Source organism: Sorex fumeus, unplaced genomic scaffold, assembly GCF_029834395.1.
Source record: "Sorex fumeus unplaced genomic scaffold, SorFum_2.1 ptg000055l, whole genome shotgun sequence".
In the NCBI taxonomy this organism is placed as follows: domain Eukaryota; kingdom Metazoa; phylum Chordata; class Mammalia; order Eulipotyphla; family Soricidae; genus Sorex; species Sorex fumeus.
In genome coordinates, this window is record NW_026606112.1 from 2,195,542 (window position 1) to 2,217,043 (window position 21,502).

Consider the following 21,502-nt stretch of genomic DNA (forward strand, 5'->3'; position numbering starts at 1 on the left):
CACATCCTCAGCTGTGTCTAATTCCTTCAGCTTCTTCCTCAAGCTATCAACAGTCCAAGACCTTTATTTATTTAAAGAAGTATCTGACTATAATCCATGCCTCTGTGTTGTCTAACCATATTAGTCCCAAACTATGGCCTCAACTCCAAATCTATGGCTCCACCCTAAAACAACCCTATATCATTCATTAAAGTGCTTAGAGAAGAACAATGGATAGGACCATTGCTTACAACAGGAAGCCTCCATTCTCTAAACATCTTCCTCCTAAGGAAGACCCAAATCCCATGTGTGTAAATACCTCTAGCTCTAGAATCCTTTCTTCAGATGAGCCCATTCAATACAAGTTAGACAAGTGATAGTGATGGATTTATTCCCAGATATTTAGGAGAGGTAGATGCTTCCAAGAATCTTTGGAGAAAATGTTAAATAAACCCAAAGAAAGGTACTAAAGACTTGAGTTAAAAGACATGATGCACAAACTGTAGATCCTATTCTGGCTAATCTAATAATATCAGAAGATAAATACATGTAGAATCTTCAGAAAGGCAAGTTCATAAGTCCACACAAGGGGAGTATTTGGAGTATATGAACTTGTCTGTAGTGATATGCTAAACTAATTATGGTTTACCTAACAATGACCTCTGATTTTGACTTAATACAGGGCGGGTTGGGGCGGGGGGGGGGTTGAAGGATGTAAAGCAGAAGAGAAGCAAGGGACCCTCAAGGAAAGAAGATACAGAACAGCAATCAGGGGAAATAAATTTCCCTCTGAGGTAAAAAGAGCAATAGAAGCAGGAAGGAAAAAACAGAAGCAAGCTAAATTAAAAGGCACTACACAATAATTGGGCTGGAGCGATAGCACAGGGGGTAGGGCACTTGCCTTGCACGCAGTCAACCTGGCTGACCCCAGTCTGATTCCTCCGCCCCTCTCGGAGAACCTGGCAAGCTACTGAGAGTATCTTTCCCACATGGCAAAACCCTGCAAGCTACCCGTGACGTATTCAATATGCCAAACACAGTAACAACAAGTCTCACGATGGAGATGTTACTGGGCCCACTCAAGCAAATTGATGAAAAACGGGAAGACAGTGCTACAGTGCTACACAATAATTTCTGCATAGCACTGTATCATTGGTTCAGACACCTGATGTGGACTTCCTGCTGAAATTCACAGAAAACTTAAAAAACAGGTATGAACTGTAAATGTCTGGCTGACTTTTAATTTTATTATTTTTATTGTATTTGGGGTGAGGGGGTTAGGCCTCACCCAAAAGTACTCATGGCTGATTTCTTGCTCCATACTCAGGTGTCACTCCTGGAGGTACTTGGGGAACAAGATAAGGTACCAGGGGTTGCACCTTGGGTCAACCACATGCAAGGTAAGTGTCTTACCCCCTGAACGACCCTGTTTACCATTTTAGAGAAAGAGGTAAAAGCACAAGAGTTAAAGTGTTTGCCTTGCACTTGCACAAGGCAGACCACAGTTCAATCCCCAGCACCACATATAGTTCCCTGAGCACCACTAGGAGTGATCTCTGATTGCAGGGCCGGGAGTAAGCCCTGAGCACTTATGTGATGGGTGTGCCCGCCCCCCTGAAAAAAAAACACTCAAGGAAGCTAACTGATTTGTGGTTGTCAAGTAAGGACTTGTGTCTCTAGCTTTCAGGCTTCAAAACCCAGAGTCTTGGTGGGTGTGAGTCCCAATAGTATTCTGAAAATCATTCAAATAGGAATTCCTTCCATGTGGTTTCATTCACACAGGTGAACAGAAGCAAACCAGAGGTCATGGTGAGAGAAGTCAGAACACTGCTTTTCTCGGAGTTGAGGCTGATTTACAATTCCATCCCTTAGTTAGGGTGCAGGCCTCAGACTGGTACAGTTTTCAAAACTATCTTACTGTATATTTAGGAGCCATATGTGTGTGTGCACTTCACCTCAGCAAAAACCAGCAGCAACATCTATCTGACATCTGGATTTGAAGCTTATGCCCATGCAACTTTTTGTGTGTCTAGAACCACTTTCCAGAAAACTCCTGAAATTCATTGTGACAGAGTCACAGGTTCCAAACATAACATTTAAATCCTGTAGTCCTTGCTCATGTTTGAACTGAAATGTGAACAAATTTAAAATTCTCCCTGTAGTAGATGCAGGGAGGAAGAACTGGCTCTGTCGTGTTTTAAGGTGATGTAAGTATACTGAGCAGTATTTTCACTGAACACGAGTGGTTTCTGTTCAGAGTGAGGAGGGGAAGTTGAGGGGAGTGCTTGGGGCTGTGACAATTTCATACCAGATAAAATGTCTGGAAGCTCTTACTCAGCTCTAAACAGCTTTTACAATGTAAGAATTTGTACCCAGGTAATCAGAAGGGTCTGTGAATCCAGTGTTAAAAGTAGTAGCTTTTTTCACCAATTCCGAGATTGGTATGTGTGCACACATTCGTCCCCACGAATCCCATTGCCAAGACTCTTTCACTGACTTATGCTACTGTTATTCCCAGTTATTTTAATTTGTAAAAAAAAAAGTTGGTTGTTTTATACACTTAATAGCCTAATTATTTTGTTCTTGAATATATCTAACAAAAGATAGGGTATCGCCTTCTCCAGAGGGAATCCCAGTGACCATGAGCTTCTACGAGCATGGCTTTGGCATGCGGGTACCAGGACTATTTTCCGAACTGCGCAGCCGCTTACCCAGCTACAACATTTCCTGATATGCAAAGTGATCATTGGAAAGTAAATGATCTAGCATTTGTCCTTGAAAATCAGGCTTGGGTGGTGGTGGGAAAATCTGAGCAAAAGATAATGCCAAACCAAAATACATCTGAACTGTGTATTTAACTATGGTGTATGTCGCCCTGGGAGGGGAAGGGTCCCTCTGCCTGTCCCCCTTTGCGGCAGTGACATGGTGGCCTGCATCTTTTAGAGCCAGGTATGAGAACAGCCAGGTATGAGACTGCATTGACAAGGCACGTGGGGCTTCATGGGATAGGGGTGGAATTGGCCCTGCTCCCCAGCATGACAATGCTCAGGGTTGCCACCCTCAAATACTTCCTCCGGCTTCTGACTGACCATGATCCCAGAGGCACACATACCAATCTCAGAACCCAGGGGCTTCTGGCAGTAATCCCTCTAGGTTTATTACTAAAATATCAGAAATCCAAATTCGCGTGGCCACTATTGTGGCTACACCACATCATATGCTCTTCATAATTAGCAATATAAACCAAATTTTCTAATGATGTCTTTGTGGCAGGTCTGAATGTTGGGGAAAATTCCAAATAACAATGTTGGGTCTTTTGTCGTAATATTGAAGGTGATCAACATAGAGAGAATAAGTGGAAATCTGCCACACAGGTCGGGGGGTGGGTGGGAGAGGGATATACTGGGGTTCTTGGTGGTGGAAAATGTGCATTGGTGAAGGGATGGGTGTTTGATCATTGTATGACTGACCGAGACTTGAACTAAAAGGCTTTGTGACTATTTTCACGGTGATTCAATAAATAAATTAATTAATTTTTTAAAAAAAAGATAGGGTATACTTACTCGCAGAGAAGGATTCCATTTTCTAAGCCTGTCCGAAAATCTTTGTCACCAAAACTCCTGCCAGTTACTTGCTGGAAAAGAAGAAAAGAGGGGAAAAAATAGAATAAATTTCTCTTAATTCATTGGGAGCCCAGTGATTTGTTTTTATTATTCAAGAGTCTTTGAATGACTGGTGGACTTTCAAGAATGGGGAAAATCTGTTGGATCTTAATTTCCTTTCTATGTGTAGTTTTGCTTACATCAGCTTGTCTTAAGCTTACACCATTTCTTTGACACTCCCCCTTCTCCTATCTCATTACTTTAAAAAAAAATAACCGTTGTTCCTGATAACTATATCACTTTGGGAATTTGGCCATCAAGGGTAGGGTGTTTGCTTTGCATGTGGCTGCCCTGAATTCAATCCGCAGCACCCATATGGTTCCCTGAGCATAGAGCCAGGAGTGATCCCTGAATGCAGAGCCAGTAAGCTTTGAACACCAAAGGGTGTGGCTCAAAAAATAAATAAATAAAAATAAAAGTGCATTCCTACGGGAGCACATGGATGAATCTTGCTTTAAAAATAAAACAAACTCCTAAGAGAAGGACCACATGGAGGGTGCGGGAACCACAGATCCCGGAGGGAAAAAAAAACAAAACAGGTTCCAAAAAGAGCCGAGATCACCTGCAAGTTCCAGATGGGGTAGGTGCCGCATCCCGCCTCCCCCAGATGGAACCCCGGTGACCAGAAGCCTCTACAAACACAGCTCGAATATGCGGGAACTAGGACTTTTTCTCAAATCTACCAGACTACAGCTCCCAGGTAACCTCTGATTCCAGAAGTCACGCCCACAGCCCGCCCCCCAGCGCCATCTTTGAAGCATTCAGCCTAAGAGAAGGACCACATGGAGGGTGCGGGAACCACAGATCCCGGAGGAAAAAAAAAAAAAACAGGTTCCAAAAAGAGCCGAGATCACCTGCAAGTTCCAGATGGGGTAAGTGCCACATCCCACCTTCCCCAGATGGAACCCCAGTGACCAGAAGCCTCTACAAACACAGCTCGAGTATGCGGGAACTAGGACTTTTTCTCAAAACCGAGCGGCCGCGTAAGCGGCCACGCGACATCTCTCTATATACAAAGTGATCAATGGGAAGTAAACCACCCAGTCTTTCTCCCTGAAAATCAGAGTTAAGTTTGGAGCACGGCCACAGCCCCAGAAACACAAGGACTTAATGCAGAACCCAGCAGCTTGGAGCAGAAAAGTGAACGGACTATGCGTTAATCCAGGCCATCATTTCTGCCCAGAGGAGAAAGGGTGTTGCCCCATTCGCCCTCTCTTCTCTGGAAAGAAGGATGGCGGCCGCATGGGAGCCTTGTGGACAGCAGGTATGAGCCGGGGGTGTGGGGGCGACTAAAACCTCATGGGAAGGGGGGCGTTCCGGTCCATCCTTCACGCCCTACCGAGGTCACCGGTTGCCCCCCACGAACGGCTCTCCAGCACGGCCACGGCCCCAGAAGCACAAGGACTTAATGCAGAACCCGGCAGCTTGGAGCAGAAAAGTGAACGGACTATGCGTTAATCCAGGCCATCATGTCTGTCCGGAGGGGAAAGGGTGTTGCCCCATTCGCCCTCTCCTCTCTGGAAAGAAAGATGGCGGCTGCATGGGAGCCTTGTGGACAGCAAGTATGAGCCGGGGGAGTGGGGGCGACTAAAACCTCATGGGAAGGGGGCGTTTCGGTCCGTCCTTCACGCCCTACCGAGGCCACCAGTTGCCCCCCACGAGCGGCTCTCCAGCACGGCCACGGCCCCAGAAGCACAAGGATTTAATGCAGAACCCAGCAGCTTGGAGCAGAAAAGTGAAAGGACTATGCATTAATCCAGGTCATAAAGTCTGCTGGAGGGGAAAGGGTGTTGCCCCATTCGCCCTCTCCTCTCTGGAAAGAAAGATGGCGGCTGCATGGGAGCCTTGTGGACAGCAAGTATGAGCCGGGAGAGTGGGGGCGACTAAAACCTCATGGGAAGGGGGGCGTTTCGGTCCGCCCTTCACGCCCTACCGAGGCCACCAGTTGCCCCCACGAGCAGCTCTCCAGCACGGCCACAACTCCAGAACACAGAAACCAATTTCTTAACTATCTGACTTTCAGTAGAAATACTTCCAGGGTCAATAGGTAAAATAGCAGAAATCCAAAACCAACATTTAATTCTTGAACCCAGCTATAGAAAGCAAATCACTTCACAATGCTTTTTCAGCATGTCTGATTTGGGGGGGGGGGTAAACTCTAAATAATAGTGGTGAATCTTTTATTGAAACAATGAATCTAATCAAAGCAGATAGAATATTAACTAGAATTCATCGCCCTCACAGGGATGGGGAGGGGTGGGGGGTGGGGTTTTATTGGGGTTCTTCATGGTAAAAAATAAGTATTGGTTAAAGGGAAACGTGTTTGATATTTGCATGACTGAGACCTAAACCTGAAAGCTTTGTAACCTTTCCCACAGTGATTCAATAAATAAATAAATAAATAAATAAAATAAAATAAAAATAAAACAAACTAATATAACCATCTCCATCTCTATTTTCTTCAATGTGATTATTAATATGGTAGAAAGTCTAAAATATTGCTGTATGTTTTATATTTTTCTTCCAGTGCCCAAGAATGCACTTTATTTTTTTGTTAATTTTTATTAAAAATATCATGACTGACAAAGTTCTTCATTATACAGTTGTTTCAAGCATTTAATGTTTCAACACCATCAGTGTGGTCTTTCCTCCACCAGTATCCCAAGTTTCCCTCCCAACCCCAACCTGCCCCCTTAGGTACATAAAAAAAATTAGGGTCTGGAGCAATAGTACAGTGGGTAGGACGTTTGCCTTGCATGCTGTTGACCCGGGTTCGATTTTCAGCATCGTATATGGTCCCCTGAGTACAACCAAGAGTAATTCCTGAGTGCAGAGCCAGGAGTAACCCCTGAGCATAGCCAGGTTTGACCCCCCCCCCAAAAAAACCTTTATATTGCTTACTCCAACAAAATTTTAAGGAATGTTAAATAAAATAATCAGAAAATAAGTCAGTAAGAGCCAATTTGTGATAACTATATGATTTTGACCTATGTGAATAAGAAAATTAAAACCATTTAATACAATATATTAAAATGCTTATACAAAGGAATGCACTTTAGATATAAAATACAAAGAGGTTAAAAATAAAAAAGAGTCATATTATAAGAAGATACTCATATCCCATCTAACTTTCTGAAATGCCCAGTTATCATTTAAAATAGTCCCACCTGGGAGGCAGAGCTACTAAAAATAGTCAAGTAGAGTTGATAGAATAGTGTCAGGTCAGCCTGGATCCTAGACTGACTGTAAGAACAGGAGACCAGAGTAGGCGCCCTGGCTTGAACATGGAAGAAGGTGCTCACTTCCACCTCTGTTCCTGTTCCTCCGCCTCCTTCCCACTCTGCTCCCTCCATTAGACCCAGCCGAAACACTGCTCTCCACCAATCCAAGTGCCATTCATTCTTTCAAACTCAGTTCTCTGGGCTAGAAGCACTTGGATCTTTGTTAGAAAGATTAACTGAACAGACTCCAGAAACTGAGTGAAGGACCATGCTCCCAAATATGCCATGCCCCAAGATTCACACAGCAATAGCATCTTCATCTGCAATTCAACTGAGAAATATAGATCGCCAGGCCTCCCAAACCTCAAATATCTACTTACTCAGGGGCCGGAGCAATAATAAAGTGGGTGGGTCCTTAATGCAAAACCAGGAGAGTAAGCCCTGAGCATTGCCACGTATAGCCACAAAACCAAAAGAAGTAAAAAACAACAAAAAACCAAACACAGCAACTTCTCTCAGCAACATCTTCACAAGGTGTTTACAAGGTCACACATTATAAAGTTTCACTATAAAAACTACTAATTAGTGTTTCCTTTAGGATAGCAAAAGCCACTGCAATAAATTTTTTAAAAATTTAAAAGACAAGCTGACAGTAACATTCTTACTACAGTCCACAAATAGGGAGGTGTGAAGAGTAACTTCCCAAAGTCTTCTCAGCCTGCCTCCCTATGGACAGGACTGCCAGTGACCTTTGAGACAAGACACCAGTTTGGGATCACTCTCCAAAGTACACAGGGCGGAGTCATTAGTTCAGTAGAGTTCTTAAAGGGACTCTGGAAAGAAACATGGAGCCTGACATAGTGAGGATAGGGGAGAGAGGAGAGAGAGAGAATCTGAATTCTGACACATCTTGAGAGATAATATAGGGGTTAAGGCCTTTGCCTTACATCCCACTAAGCCCAGTTCAAATCCTCAGCACTGCACCACCAGGGGTCACTCCTGAGCACAGAGCCAGGAATAGCCCTTAAGAACAGCTGCTATGGCCAAAAAAAAAAAAAAAATTACAGAAGTATCATCCAGGGGTTAACAGAGAAGAGCAATATGAAACGTCAAGAGCACTTTATTAATCCTCCAATTTGTTCTGCATGCATAACTGCGCCTTACTCCTCTGATTAACTAATCCCTGCAATTCAATTCCATGCTTGCAGGTGTTCTGCCCATCCATCCAAGAGGCATGCTTGACCTCCATTTTCCACATCGAATCACACGTATCATCACATCCTGTTGGTACTCCCTGGAGAACAGAGCCAAAATCCAATCACTTCTCACTGCCTCGAATCAACCACTTTACTTCCGACCATGGTCAACTTACACATCGATATTTCCAGAGGCCCTTAGCCAGCCTCACCGTTTCTGCCTTGCCTTCTCCCGGCTATTCTCAGCACAGTAGTCAGGGTAATTCTGTAAAGATAGATCATGCCACTATTCCAACCTTCCAGCTGTTCTCTTCTCTCTCCTCATAACAGCCAAGGTTGTTACAGTTTCCTTAATTCATTCTATGTATAAACAAAGTCAAAGAATGAAACCAGAAACCTACTAGGAATGTCTGGACAAAACTATAGCCACTACCTTTATTTTAGTTTTCTATTTATTTATTTTGCTTTTTGTATGACACCCGGCAATGCACAGGGGTTACTCCTGGCTCTGCACTCAGGAATTAATCACTGGCAGTGCTCAGGGGACCATATGGGATGCTGGGAATCGAACCCGGGTCAGCCGCATCCAAGGAAAACACCCTACACGCTGTGCTATCGCTCCAGCCCCACTACTACCTTGATTTTTAAATTTGAGTATTTGAGTAACTTACACATATCTCCAACCAAAGGGATCCACAGAAGTACTTAGGTTGACAATTCCACCACCTACTTTTTCCTGTTTGATTCATTATAATTAATTCACTTTCATTACTAATGAAAATACTTGTTGGAGGTATAAGCTGTGTAAGATTTTAAAAAGTCAATGAATGGATAATTTACCAAGTCCTTGGTGGTTTTAAAGCAAAGAAAATGGCTTTCATCTACCTTAGCAATTAAACCCAAAATAGAAACACACCAACATCATAATGTGTCATCATGCTATTCCATGCAAGCAATTATTGAGCGATCTCATCTGTGTTCAATTTCCCCAAAGTACTGAAAGCCAATTAGGTTTTTGGGCTTGTCCATGGCAGTGGAATCACTCAAATTCATTAAAATAACTGAAATATGAAGGACTCTTTTAAAAAGTCAGGGGGAGCAGAAACAATAGTGGGTGACTTTGGGGAACTGAGACAAAACTGAGGGAAACCCTCACTTTAGTGGAGTAATAGTGGATTGGAACATTGACGCATGAAACCTATCATTAACTCTATTGGTAATCAAGGTGACTGAAGTAAAGAAATTTTTTTAACAGGCTAGTAAAGAAAATGACTCAGCTTTATGACATTTTATGATGTACTTATAATGTATTGGATCGCATATCACAGCGCTACACTCAGCAAATTATTTCATTACCATTGTTATTACATAATTACCACACACAGTTAAAGGCTGCCAAGAATCAGTCTCTCAGTTGATCATCCCATTTATACAAATTGTTTCCGAAATATCTTAATTAATCTTTAGTGAAGTTTGAAAGCAATCTGGTAGACAAATTATAGTCCACTAATAAACTTCAGGTTACAAGAGGAGTTTCAATAAATGTTTGAAATTCTACTGTAATGATCTAAAACTGGCTGACTGAACAATGGTCCCAGGATTCAGGCAGTTGCTCAGTATGAAATGCTATCAATTTTGAATGAACTTTCAAAAGACATGAATGTGTTCTCTAAGTTGTTGTATAAAAACAGGGACACTTTTTCAGAAGGTGGTGATTTCCTCCCACAATCTGCAAATGAAGATCACACCTTTTTAATTCGCTGAAATAGACCGTGTATGGCTCTTCATGCTCACTTCTCTCATGATCACATTTGACTTCTTTAACAAGAATATTCTGCATATTTTACACTTAAATTGCAAAACAGAGCAAAATGTGCTCGTAGTTTTCACATTTATTTTGAAATAAATGTGCCTCTATTTCCGTCTTCTTCATGGGGTTGCTAAAAAAAAAAATCAAAATTCTATAGAAATTCTTTCCAAAGTATCAGAAACCATACTAATCTCAGTCAAAATTAGCAACCAACCCATCCATCATCTACAGAATACTTACTTCATGCCAGGCATTATAACAGGTATGAATGGAACAAAAAATAACACGATCTGGACCCTCCCCCAAAGGAATCCAGAATTCAGGGGGAAAGATAAAACATTACAATAGAGTTGCTTTTGGAAATGAAATCTGGACAGAGAACTACAATGGACCAAGCAATTGACACAAATTGCAAGACTGAAGTAGATGAATGATAATAGTTGCATTCATTGTTCCTATTGTCTCTCAGTAGGATAATGGCAGTGGCTACCCTGTGTCTCTCTGCTCCCACCCTCTCTGACCCCAACTCTCCCCCATACAGCATCCAGGAATCTTTCTAGTGAGTCATTGCATGTCCCTTGACAACAGAATCAAGGAAGAGCACAGTTCCCTCATTTTACAGATGAGAAAAACAATGTCTGGTGAATTAAATGCCTTGTTCAAGATCATATAACCAGCCAACAGCAAAAAGGAACCAGAATCAGGCCTTTAACTCAGACCATGGAGGCACTGAAACATAGCACTGCCTTCTGAAGATGTTTCTTCTTTGTGGCACTTACATTGCTAACGCTTCCCTCCATAACTAGAGCTCCTTCTATCTCTTCAGTTTGGGTTGGCAAAGAATCAGCACAGAAGTTCAGGCCTGCAGTTATTTAATCAACATTATCAGACCATGATCCTCTCCAGCACTCACTCTGAGTGCTTAATAGTGAGGATAATAAAATGCAATCTGCAGAAACCATTTATATTTTCATCATGTCATCAAAAAACCAGAAGGCGCTGTTTATAGCCACAGATTGACAGATTCTAGTTTTTTTTTAAAAAAATCTAATTAAGAATACAGGCGGTGCTCAAAAGCATCCGGGCGCCTTCAGTCCTCTGATCTAGCCATTATACACTCTAGATACAGAAAATGGGTCAGTGCCGAGCTCTGTGAGTGAATTTAGCAGCAACTCTGTTTGTACATCCTCAGGCTGTGCTTGCTTTTTACAAAGAGACAGAACTCATGCTGCAAAGAAAGACAGTAGGAGACAGCTGAGTTACCTTCCCAGTCCAACTCCCCATAAGTGTCAGCAGTTGATTGGACAGCAAAGACCAAGAAGGGTTCAGAAAGAAAACGAACAAGTGGAGTGTGTCTGGGCTGTGCATGTTGTCTCCATTTCAAAGTGTAGAGAGCTACTTCAACCACAGTGTTATTTTTACCTAGGTATTATGTTGCTCCTTAAATAAATGCTCCACTTTGGCATTCATCAGTGTATGTAGCTATCATACAGGACTGCACAGTGTGGCAGAATACCTTGGAATTAGGCAAATCTGGGATCAAATGCTGAGTTTGGCACTCCAGAGCTTTGGCACCTGGGACAGATGGTCTCGTTCCCCTGATCCTCCTCCCTCAGATGGGGTTTGTCCGTATCAGGAATCTAACACAGAGCCTCCCACCTGCAAGGCAAGTGCCCCGTCACTGATTATCCCAGCCTACTCATCTTTTGAAAAACCAGACAGAGGAGCTTGTTTGACGAGATTTTTAGAAGTGAGAATCACGAATGGAATGGAAGCTGTTTCAGAGGAACTTTTATGTTGATAGCGTGTGCTTTTTAGTACTGATAGGAAGATTCACTTTTTCCCCCCCTAGGTCTGAGATCTATGTAGAAGGAAAAAATTCACAATTGGAATTCCAAAATCAGGTATTTAAAGTTTTTAAATCAGAAATACTGCTCAAGAGGCCGGAGATGGTCCAGTGGCATAGCACCTGCAAGTGTAAGGTTATGAGTTTGCTCCCTGGGGCTGCCATAGTATGGTTCTGGTAGTTAACTGTGATTTCCAGCAGCACCAGTAATTTCTGACTATACCACGACAGATTCTAAGACCCACAACGGAAAGGTGAGATCCCAGGGAAGCATGGCCCTTAAAGAGATGTACCAGATCACAGATGTTTGAGCCCTATCTGTGCACCAAGCAAGTCCTGATGAGCACTGCAATCGGAATGTGTGAGCACCACAAGTACAGAGTGTAGACACCAGTGAGCATGTATGCCTGCACCTTAGCTAAAAGCAGCATGACCCTCCGTGAGTATCAGTGGTGCAACCATGAGCACCACATCCAAACCATGTAAGCATCACAACCAAGTTTGTGCAACCACACCCAAGTCCAGCATCACAATGAGACAACAGAGAAAAGGAAAGGAAGAAATAAAATGTTAAAAGGAGAGAGAGAATGGAGGGAAATGCCCTGCCACAGAGGCAGGGTGGGATAGGGGCTGGGGGGGGGAGGGGATGCTGGGATCCGCGGTGGTGGGAAATGCGCACTGGTGGAGGGATGGGTGTTTGATCATTGTATAATCGAAACCCAAGCACAAAAATGTGTAAGTCTACAACTGTACCTCATGGTGCCTCACTATTAAAAAATAAATAAATAAATAAATAAATAAAAATTTAAAAAAAACAGTAGTGGTGGGTGGTGGATGTAGCTGTGCAGTAGAGTATTTGCCTAATATATGGGATAATATGGGTTCAAATTTCAGGACTACCCTCCCCCCCACACACACACACAATACTAGGAATATAAGTGAATATGTCTACTTGTGTGCATAGGAGTAAACAGAAAAAATCTTCATGATTATTAAAACTAGATGGGAATTTCTTTGAACTAATGTTTCTTCCCTTCTCTTCCTTCTTTTCCTTTCTTGTCTATTCTATTTCCTCCATTCTTTCTAACGCTTCAAAATATTCCTAATTAAATATGGCGGTGTGGGGCTAGAACCAAAAGTCATCCATCCTGCAGTCCAGGGAAAGTGCCCAGAGCCACAACCTGTCCATACAGAAGGCAACCCCTTACTCCCAGCCTGGAGTTTATTTCTAAGAGAATTTTCTATTTGTTTTTGCTAATAACAGTTATTCACCAGTTCATTATTGGTGTTTTGATTTACACTCAACCCATTCACTCTACCAGCTTACCACACAGAAAGACTAGTCTCCTGTCACCCAATGGATGAAATATTAAGGGCAAGGGCTGAAAGGAAGGAAGGATCAAATCCCTCAGCTGCATAATTTCAGGCAAAGAACTGGAACTAGAGGCCCAGCCAAGAACACCATGTCCTGTGACGGTTGCAGAGTAGCCCGGAAAACTGATCAATTTCACTACTTGATATTCTAATGATGGAATAAATTTTAGTGAATAATCCAAAGTAACTACAAAACTGTTGTACTTTGCCAGTGCCAAGTATTTTAAGAGGCCTCAAAGTTAGAAAAATTTACAATTCACACAAATAAGTTATTAGGTTACCAAATGAAAATAAATCATGGTGAGGGGCCAGAACAACAGTATAGCGGGTAGAGCATTTGCCTTGCACACGGATAACCCAGGTTCTATCTGAGGCATCCCCTAGGGTTCCTTGAGCATTGCCATAAGTGATCCCTGAGCACAGAGCCAAGAGTAAGGCCTGAGCATCACTGGGTATGCCACACCTCCAAAAATGAATAAATAATGATGAAATGGCCATTACAAAGATGAATAAACACATTTGAGGGTGGGGAAGCTGGACCACACCCAGAGGGGCTCGGGCATATCCCTGGGATGGTATGTATTTCCAAAGATCGAACTGGGTTCCTCCACATGCCAGGCATGTACATTACCCCCATACTCTCGGTCCACTAGCATGGTCACATATTAAGCAGCTTAGCCTTTAAACAGAAAGGGAGGGGTGCGGGTCAGGGGTGGGAGGTAACAAAACTTTAATGATTTCGTCTCATTCATTTTCTCTTGATAGTAACTGGATCCATTTTTCCATTTGGTTTTACTGAGAGAAAAAACTTTGAGGTAAAAAAATGCCACTTTAAAATGATTTTTCATTCCAATATACTAGAAACACACCTTTACCTAACTATATTCCTCCAATTTATTATTTATATAGTGGTTATGATCCACACATGCCCACTTTACAGTGTACTTTAAAGCAAATGGTTAAATATTGGACAAAGGAGGCAATATCATTTAGAGCTTTGGAAAAACATTATTTCGAAGGCTCTTCCATTTAAATGGCTATAAAGATATAATATAGATAGTGGACAGGGCACTTGCCTTGCATACAGCCAACTTGGTTTCAGTCCTGGCACCACATATGGTGCCCCGGACTAGGATGCAGAGCCAGAAGTAACCCCTGAGCACCACCAGTTGTGGCCCCAAAAGAAACTAAAAGACCCAGCAAAAATAAATAAATGGCCATAGGAGGCATGTGGGGTGGGGATGACTCCGCTCTTCCCCCCACCTCCCATCTTCTATCAGTGGTTCTCTTGTTTTATACACAGTTGTCTGGCAACACTCAGTAAGGACATGGTCAGAGCAGAAAAGAAAAGAGAACTGAGTTCTAGCCACAGTTGTGCTAATAATCAAGGACTTGAATCTCTCTAACTCCAAGACAAGTCTGCACCATTCTACAGACTCTCCAAACCCCACCCTGGCCTCTCTCCTGAAATAGTAATAACAATAATAGCATCTTTGACTGAAATTTGACTCAACTTCCTAGCATGAGCTCAGCATCCTGGTCAAGGAAAACCAGCTAAGGATATCCTCTATGCCAGACTGTGCAAATTCTTCTGAAGGCAGAGTCCTTCTTGCATAATTCAATTAGAACCACCTAGAATCCACTCTGCCTACTTTTTCAAGTTTACACTAAGATGGGCTACTGTAGCACTGTAGCACTATCCTCCTGTTGTTCATCAATTTGCTCGAGCGGGCACCAGTAACGTCTCCACTGTGAGACTTGTCGTTACTGTTTTTTGGCATATCAAATACGCCATGGGGAGCTTGCCAGGCTCTGCCGTGCAGGTGGGATACTCTAGGTAGTTTGCCGGGCTCTCCTAGAGGGACAGAGAAATTGAGTGCAAGGCAAGCGCCCTACCCGCTGTGCTATCTCTCCAGCCCATGTGCTACTGAAGCTGTGATAAAAATACTATTTTGGTTCTTGTTTTCCAGCTGAAAAAACTAGAGCACAGACCATTAAGCATTTTACCCAATTTCACAGAGAAAAACTAGGACTCCAAGCTGTGTGGTTGGCTTTGCCCCAAGTTCCAAACCAGAATACTGTGCCCACACATGTCTGTCTCTGTTAATTTGCCCCTATTATATGCTCCATTATCAGTGAAGTTGGAATTCCACCACCTATGCACTTTTATCTCTCTAAAGATGCCTTTTCTAAGAATGTGGAAGACAATAAACCCTGAATTCAGAAAAATGTCAATATGTCTGTACATTTATTGTCAGTTCACTTAAAAAATATAATACCATAGAAATGAAATAATAACAATCTTTGTGCTTTCGTTGGATTTTTTTAACCTCTGTATTTAAAAACTCATCATAAAGGTTCAAAGAACCCCTCTTGAAATTGTCCTATGTACAACTAGATCCCCCTGTGGAATGAAAAATAAATAGCCATTGATGGGGAGTGAAAAAAATAGAAGGAAGAAAGATAAGATAGCTCATTTAAGACCATTAGGCATTTCTATAACAAAATATGCCCCCCCTTATCTTGCCCTGGTTCTTCAAACTGACAAATAATGTATTATGGCAGGAAATCTGTTCTTTTGGCTGGGTGGTGATAAGGACAGCAGGTAGTAATCCTAGACCACTAAAATACCATTCATCACCAGGTAGTAATCCTAGACCACTCAAATACCATTCATCACCAGATCTCATTAACACTACAGAGAAGCTGCTCCCCACAGAGAAAGCAGCAGCCATTTTGGTTTCAAAGGGAATCCCACACCATCAGCAAGCTCTGCCTTTAGCTTTCTGGACCTCCTTCACAAATGATGGTCATGTCAACAATGAAGGAGTCCTCTATCCAGAACCCTATCAAAGCACTCCAAGAAAAGATTCCACTATCTCACGGATTAGAGAAAAATGAAGAAGATTTTCCCTTATACACTAAACAGGTGAGAGACCTTTCTCAGCAAACACAGAATCAAACCAACGAGAGATCTTAGCCCGACACACCATCTAGAAAAATTTCATTAATTTTTCAAAGACAGGACCCAAAGAAAGCAAAAAAAGTTTTGAAATGCAAGTTGTACTACTGTTAGGAAACATACTAACTTCAAAGATATTTTTTAAAATGCCTTATAATCAAGTTACCTTGAGTCATGGCTAGAACCAAGAGTGTTCTGCCAAATAATTTAGATTTTGGTGAGAAGAGAAAAGTGCATGGTGGTGGTGGGGTGCTGGGAGATGTGGGAGGGGAAGAGAGAAGAGTCTTGAAATATAGTTTCTATCAGTCTCCATGATATAAATATGTCCAATAAAGCTCAATGTAGTTCCGAGAAGCCTCTGGTTTCCTCTCCTGAGTCATCTGAGCTGCTCCAGAACTGTGACAGCAAACACAAATAAATCTGTACTGCATATACATTATGAGGCTGACAGTTAACTTAGAAGAACATTCCAGATGGTTTTCCACTTTTAAATATCTATGATGTTGGTGGATATATCAAATAATAATTGAAACCACACATACAACCATTTAAACATTTCATTGCTTCCAAACTGCTTCTACTTATTCTATGGTCAACAACTTACAGGAAGACACGGCTGCTACGATGCTACAATTCTCTTAGCCTTCCCATTTGCTGTTTCCAATTTCCTAATTACAGGTAGCTAGTTAGAAGGCCAAAGCAAAATGTCCGACTACCCTGCTGAAAATTTGAGCAGTAACAATAATCCAAAGAACAGGCCTTTCCCAGGCAATTAGAACTAGATAGTAAAAGTCTAATTTTGTCCTCCAAAACGAAAGACTTCTGAGCTGTGGAACAGACTCAGGTTTTCAAAGGTTTTCTTACTCTAGTCCTGAATTTGGAAACGTATTCTTCTTCCTGTGTTTATGGGAGAATCAAAAACTGGGACAAAGCTCATTATTGTACCCTCCCCCAATTCATTCTAATGTACAGTGATTAAAAAAAATTTAGTTAAAGAAATATGTAGTCCATTAAGTAGATAGTAATAACCTTTTGGGTGTGAGGGGGAAGTACATCTCACTTCCAATAAAAGGACACAAGACAATAATTCTGACAGCTCTGGTACAGGGGGAATAAGTACAACTAGCAACTCCGACCAGTTGCTATCTCCCTGATGATTGACACAAAGAACTGTTGTTTGCTTAAAAAGGAAAAAAAAAGTGTGAACTAACTGTTTGCAACAATCAATGGCTCTGTTCTCTATTTTTAATTGCCAGAACACCTGCTGCTTTAGTCTCCTCAGTCTCATCCATTATGTACACGGTGGTGTTGACGGGACTCGGGGATGCCACTGCACATCATGGGACATGTGAGGAAAGACAAAGAAGCAGATCCAAAATCTCAAAAAGAAAAAAGTGCAACAAATAGCGCACACATTTCCTGCTCACACTGTCAGTACTGGCAGGTGCTTAAAGGAGCCACTCAGCCCCAAATTCACAAAATTCACAGCGTAGCCATTTTATGGCAGTAGAGGGGAGTTAAAATGCAAAGACAGTAACTGTTCTTCACATCCTGCCTTGGCGGGAGGAGGCAGTGGGAGGGAGGATTAGCAATTATATCACAGGGACTGGCCTTTCAATTTACTCTTGGCATATTCAAGAGAAGAAATAATTGCGGAACAGTTCCCAAAAGTGTGTTCCACAGGATCTTAGTTTCAGGGCATGAAAAGACATGTAATGGGAAAAGAAGAGTACAGTAAGTTGAGGGAATGCTTTGAACTTTATAAATTGGAAGGAAATGGGAAGGGTGGGATCTACAGTGGGCTGGAGCGATAGCACAGCAGATAGGGTGTTTGCCTTGCACGTGGCCATCCCGGGTTCAATTCTTCTGTCCCTCTCGGAGAGCATGGCAAGCTACCGAGAGTATCCCACCCACTCAGCAGAGCCTGGCAAGCTACCTGTGGCATATTCAATATGCCAAACACAGTAACAAGTCTCACAATGGAGACGTTACTGGTGCCCACTCGAGCAAAACAATGAACAACGGGAGAACAGTACTACCATGCCACAGGATCTACAGTGAATTGTTCCCAAGTGCTCACCCTGGCCATTGCTGTGGACTGGCTGGGGTGGGTCAGCATTGTGGAATAACAGTCCACCTATCCATCAGAGGTGAAAGACTGAAGCTGGCAGGAATCAGACTCTGCAGTGAATTTTAGTGTTTTAACTATGGACAGCAGGACAGCCTGAGTTCTCTCCATGCACAATCAGGGAACGGGGCAGCAATCCAGTGAGAGCCCAGAAGACTGTTGGCAGAAATGGGAAACAGGGTGACCATAGAGACCAAGAAAGAGAGTGGAGTTCTCCCTTTCTTCTCTTCCAATCCCCTCCCCCCAACCCCGATTCATCCCTTGAAATGTTTTTATCTCCTCATCTCCATGATCACTCCCTTCTGCCATTCATTCAGTCTTATAAATCATGGAGAATCACAAGACTAAAACCACAACAACATGTGCAGCAAAACAAAGAAATTAAAACATATGTGAAGGAAGAAAAATTCAAACACTCAAAGACTTTGTTGGAATTTCTCTAAAGATAAAATGATGGGTCTTCTGAAATAAACTTAAAGATACAGAATTAGAGGAGGTAACAACAGTCAAAAAAATGAAGACGAACCATTATAGCAAAATTTAAAACTAGAAAATCTTGACTAAACACAGAGAAACAAGTCTAGTAAGTATATGATATTAGGGGCTAGAAAAACAGTATGGCAGATAAGGTGCTTGTTTTTCTTTTTTTTTTAAAATTTTTTTTTTATTAGTGAAACACCATGAGGTACAGCTGTAGACTTACAAACTTTCATGCTTGCGTTTCAGTTATACAGTGATCAAGTACCCATCCCTCCACCAGTGCCCATTCTCCACCACCAATGATCCTAGTAGCCCTCCCACCCCCACACTCCATCCCCCCACCCCACTCCACCCCTCCTCTGTGGCAGGGCATTCCCTTTTGCTCACTCTTTCCTTTAGGGTGTTGTAATTTGCAATAGAGATTTTGAGTGGCCATTGTGTTCAGTCTATAGTCTACTTTCAGCACGCATCTCACATCCCGAGCAAGTCCTCCAAACATCCTTTACTTGGTGTTCCCTTCTCTGTCTGAGTTGCCTTTTCCCCCAGCATGTGAGGCCAGCTTCCAAGCCCTGGAGCAGACCTCCTGGTACTTATCTCAATTATTCTTGGGTGTTCAACTCCCATTCTGTCAGTTTATATTCCCCAGATGAGTGCAGTCTTTCTATGTCTGTCACTCTCTTTCTGGCTCATTTCACTTAGCATGATATTTTCCATGTAGAAGCACTTGTATGTAAATTTCATGACTTCATCTTTTCTAACAGCTGTGTAGTATTCCATTGTGTAGATTTACCAAAGTTTCTTTAACCATGCAACCAACCCAGGTTCAATCTCTGGGACACCCCATAAGGTTCCCCAAGCACCTCCAGGGGTGATTCCTGTATTCTGTTGCAGATTCAGGAGTGAGCACTGAGCATGGCCAGGTGTGATGAGAGAGAGAGAAAGAGAGAGAGAAAGGAGTTACATGACCACGCAGAATTCTTCCCCAAAGAGACTGGATATATTTTAAAAATTCCAAATAAAGGAAATGCCAGGTAGTAAGAGCCCACTGTGTAAAATTCACCTAGTTATAGAGAATGAAGGAAGAAAGGGAGGGTAGAAGAGAAGGAGGAAAGAAGTAAGTTCTTCATTACTATATAACACCATGCACAAAAAATAAGTCAAATGTAAAAAAAAGTAGAGAAAAAAATATAGATGATCCACTCTAGGACCTAAATATCACAGATGTATTGGAGATTCCACTCTATTAACAAGGGACACAAAACAATTATAAACAAATGGGACTACATCAAATTATAAACAAACAAACTTATGAACAGAGAAAGAGCCACTAAAATAAAAGACAGGGGCCAGAGCCATAGTTCGTTTTCCTTTGCACACGGGTGATCTGGGTTACATCCTTGAGATTCCACATGGTCCCCTGAGCCCACCAGGAGTGGTTCCTGAGTACAGAGCCAGGAGTAACCCCTGAACACTGTCAGGTGTGGTACAAGCCCATGCCCCCTTAAACTTCCCACTCCAAAAAAAAAGGCAGCCTGGTTGAGGGAGAAAGCATTAGTAGATCATACATCTGACAAAGGATTAGTAACCAAAATAATTTTTAAGAAACTCACACAACTGGGGCTGGAGCAATAGCACAGCGGGTAGGGTGTTTGCCTTGCACGCGGCCGACCTGGGTTTGATTCCCAGCATCCCATATGGTCCCCCAAGCACCGACAGGAGTGATTCCTGAGTGCAGAGCCAGGAGTAACCCCTGAGCATTGGCTGGGTGTGACCCAAAAAGAAAAAAAAACCTCACACAACTTCACAATTTTAAGAAAAATGAAATCCAATTAAATGCAAAATAAAAAGGCAAAAACTGAATAAACAGAGAAGACATGCAGATGGTCAATAAGCACCTGAAAAATGTTTGGCATCATTTTCTATTAGAGAAGTGCAAATCAAAAGCATCATAATGAGATATCATCCCACATCCATGAGAATGGCCTAAATTTAAAAATTAATTAATTTTTAATTTTTTTTAAAAACTAGAGACAAGTGTTGGCAAGGAGATGTAGACAAAGGAATTCTGGTTCACTACAGGAATTTAAATTGGTTCAGCCTCTATGGAAAATGGTACGGAGTTTTTTTTAAGAAAATTTCATATGATCAGCAATACCACTCCTATATAGGTGCATATATGAATGGTATAAAGATACTAATTAAAAAGATATATGCACCTCAATGTTCACATCAGCATTTTCCACAACAGCCCATAGAATCAAAACTTCTGCCCTTTGGGATAACATGGACAGAACCAGAGGTAATCACATTGAATGAAATAAGTATGCAAGTTAAAGATGATTATTAGATAGATAGTTTCACTCAGATGTAAGCTATGAATTGCAAATAAACTGGCAAACACACAGACACACACATATACACACACACTCTGAGAACTAGTTCCTAGAGTCACAGGGATAATGCAAGGGTTAAGTTACTTGTCTCATATGTGGCCAATCCTAGATCAATCCCCTGTACTACATATGGTCCCCTGAGCACTGCCAAGAGCACAGAGCCAGGAGTGGTTACCAAATACCACTACCTGGGGTGTGGGTGAGGGTATGGGTGAGATATGGCCCATACCCTCACCCACACCCCAAAAAGAATAAGTAAAAATAAAATCCTTTTAGACTTGGTGAAAACATGGTTGTTGTAAGAGGAAAAATGGACAAGAGGAATCTTTTTGGTTGTGGGGTGGCATTGGAACTAGGTAGTGAGAGTGGTGACGATCACACACACACAAAACTAAACCCCTGAAATTTCACAGCATTTTAGAGCAATTATAATTCAATGAAAAAATTAAAA

At 42.1% G+C, this 21,502-nt stretch overlaps 1 protein-coding gene across 12 annotated transcripts in view; it reads right to left on the minus strand.

Annotated features, from left to right (window-relative positions):
- The window catches only part of LIMCH1 (LIM and calponin homology domains 1), a 394,191-nt gene that overhangs the window by 244,638 nt on the left and 128,051 nt on the right, over nt 1-21,502 (minus strand). For all 12 annotated transcript variants that reach the window (XM_056125512.1, XM_056125510.1, XM_056125501.1 and 9 more), the window contains exon 2: nt 3,543-3,613. In XM_056125512.1, the coding sequence (XP_055981487.1) occupies nt 3,543-3,613 (71 nt within the window). The remainder of the gene's footprint in view (nt 1-3,542; nt 3,614-21,502) is intronic.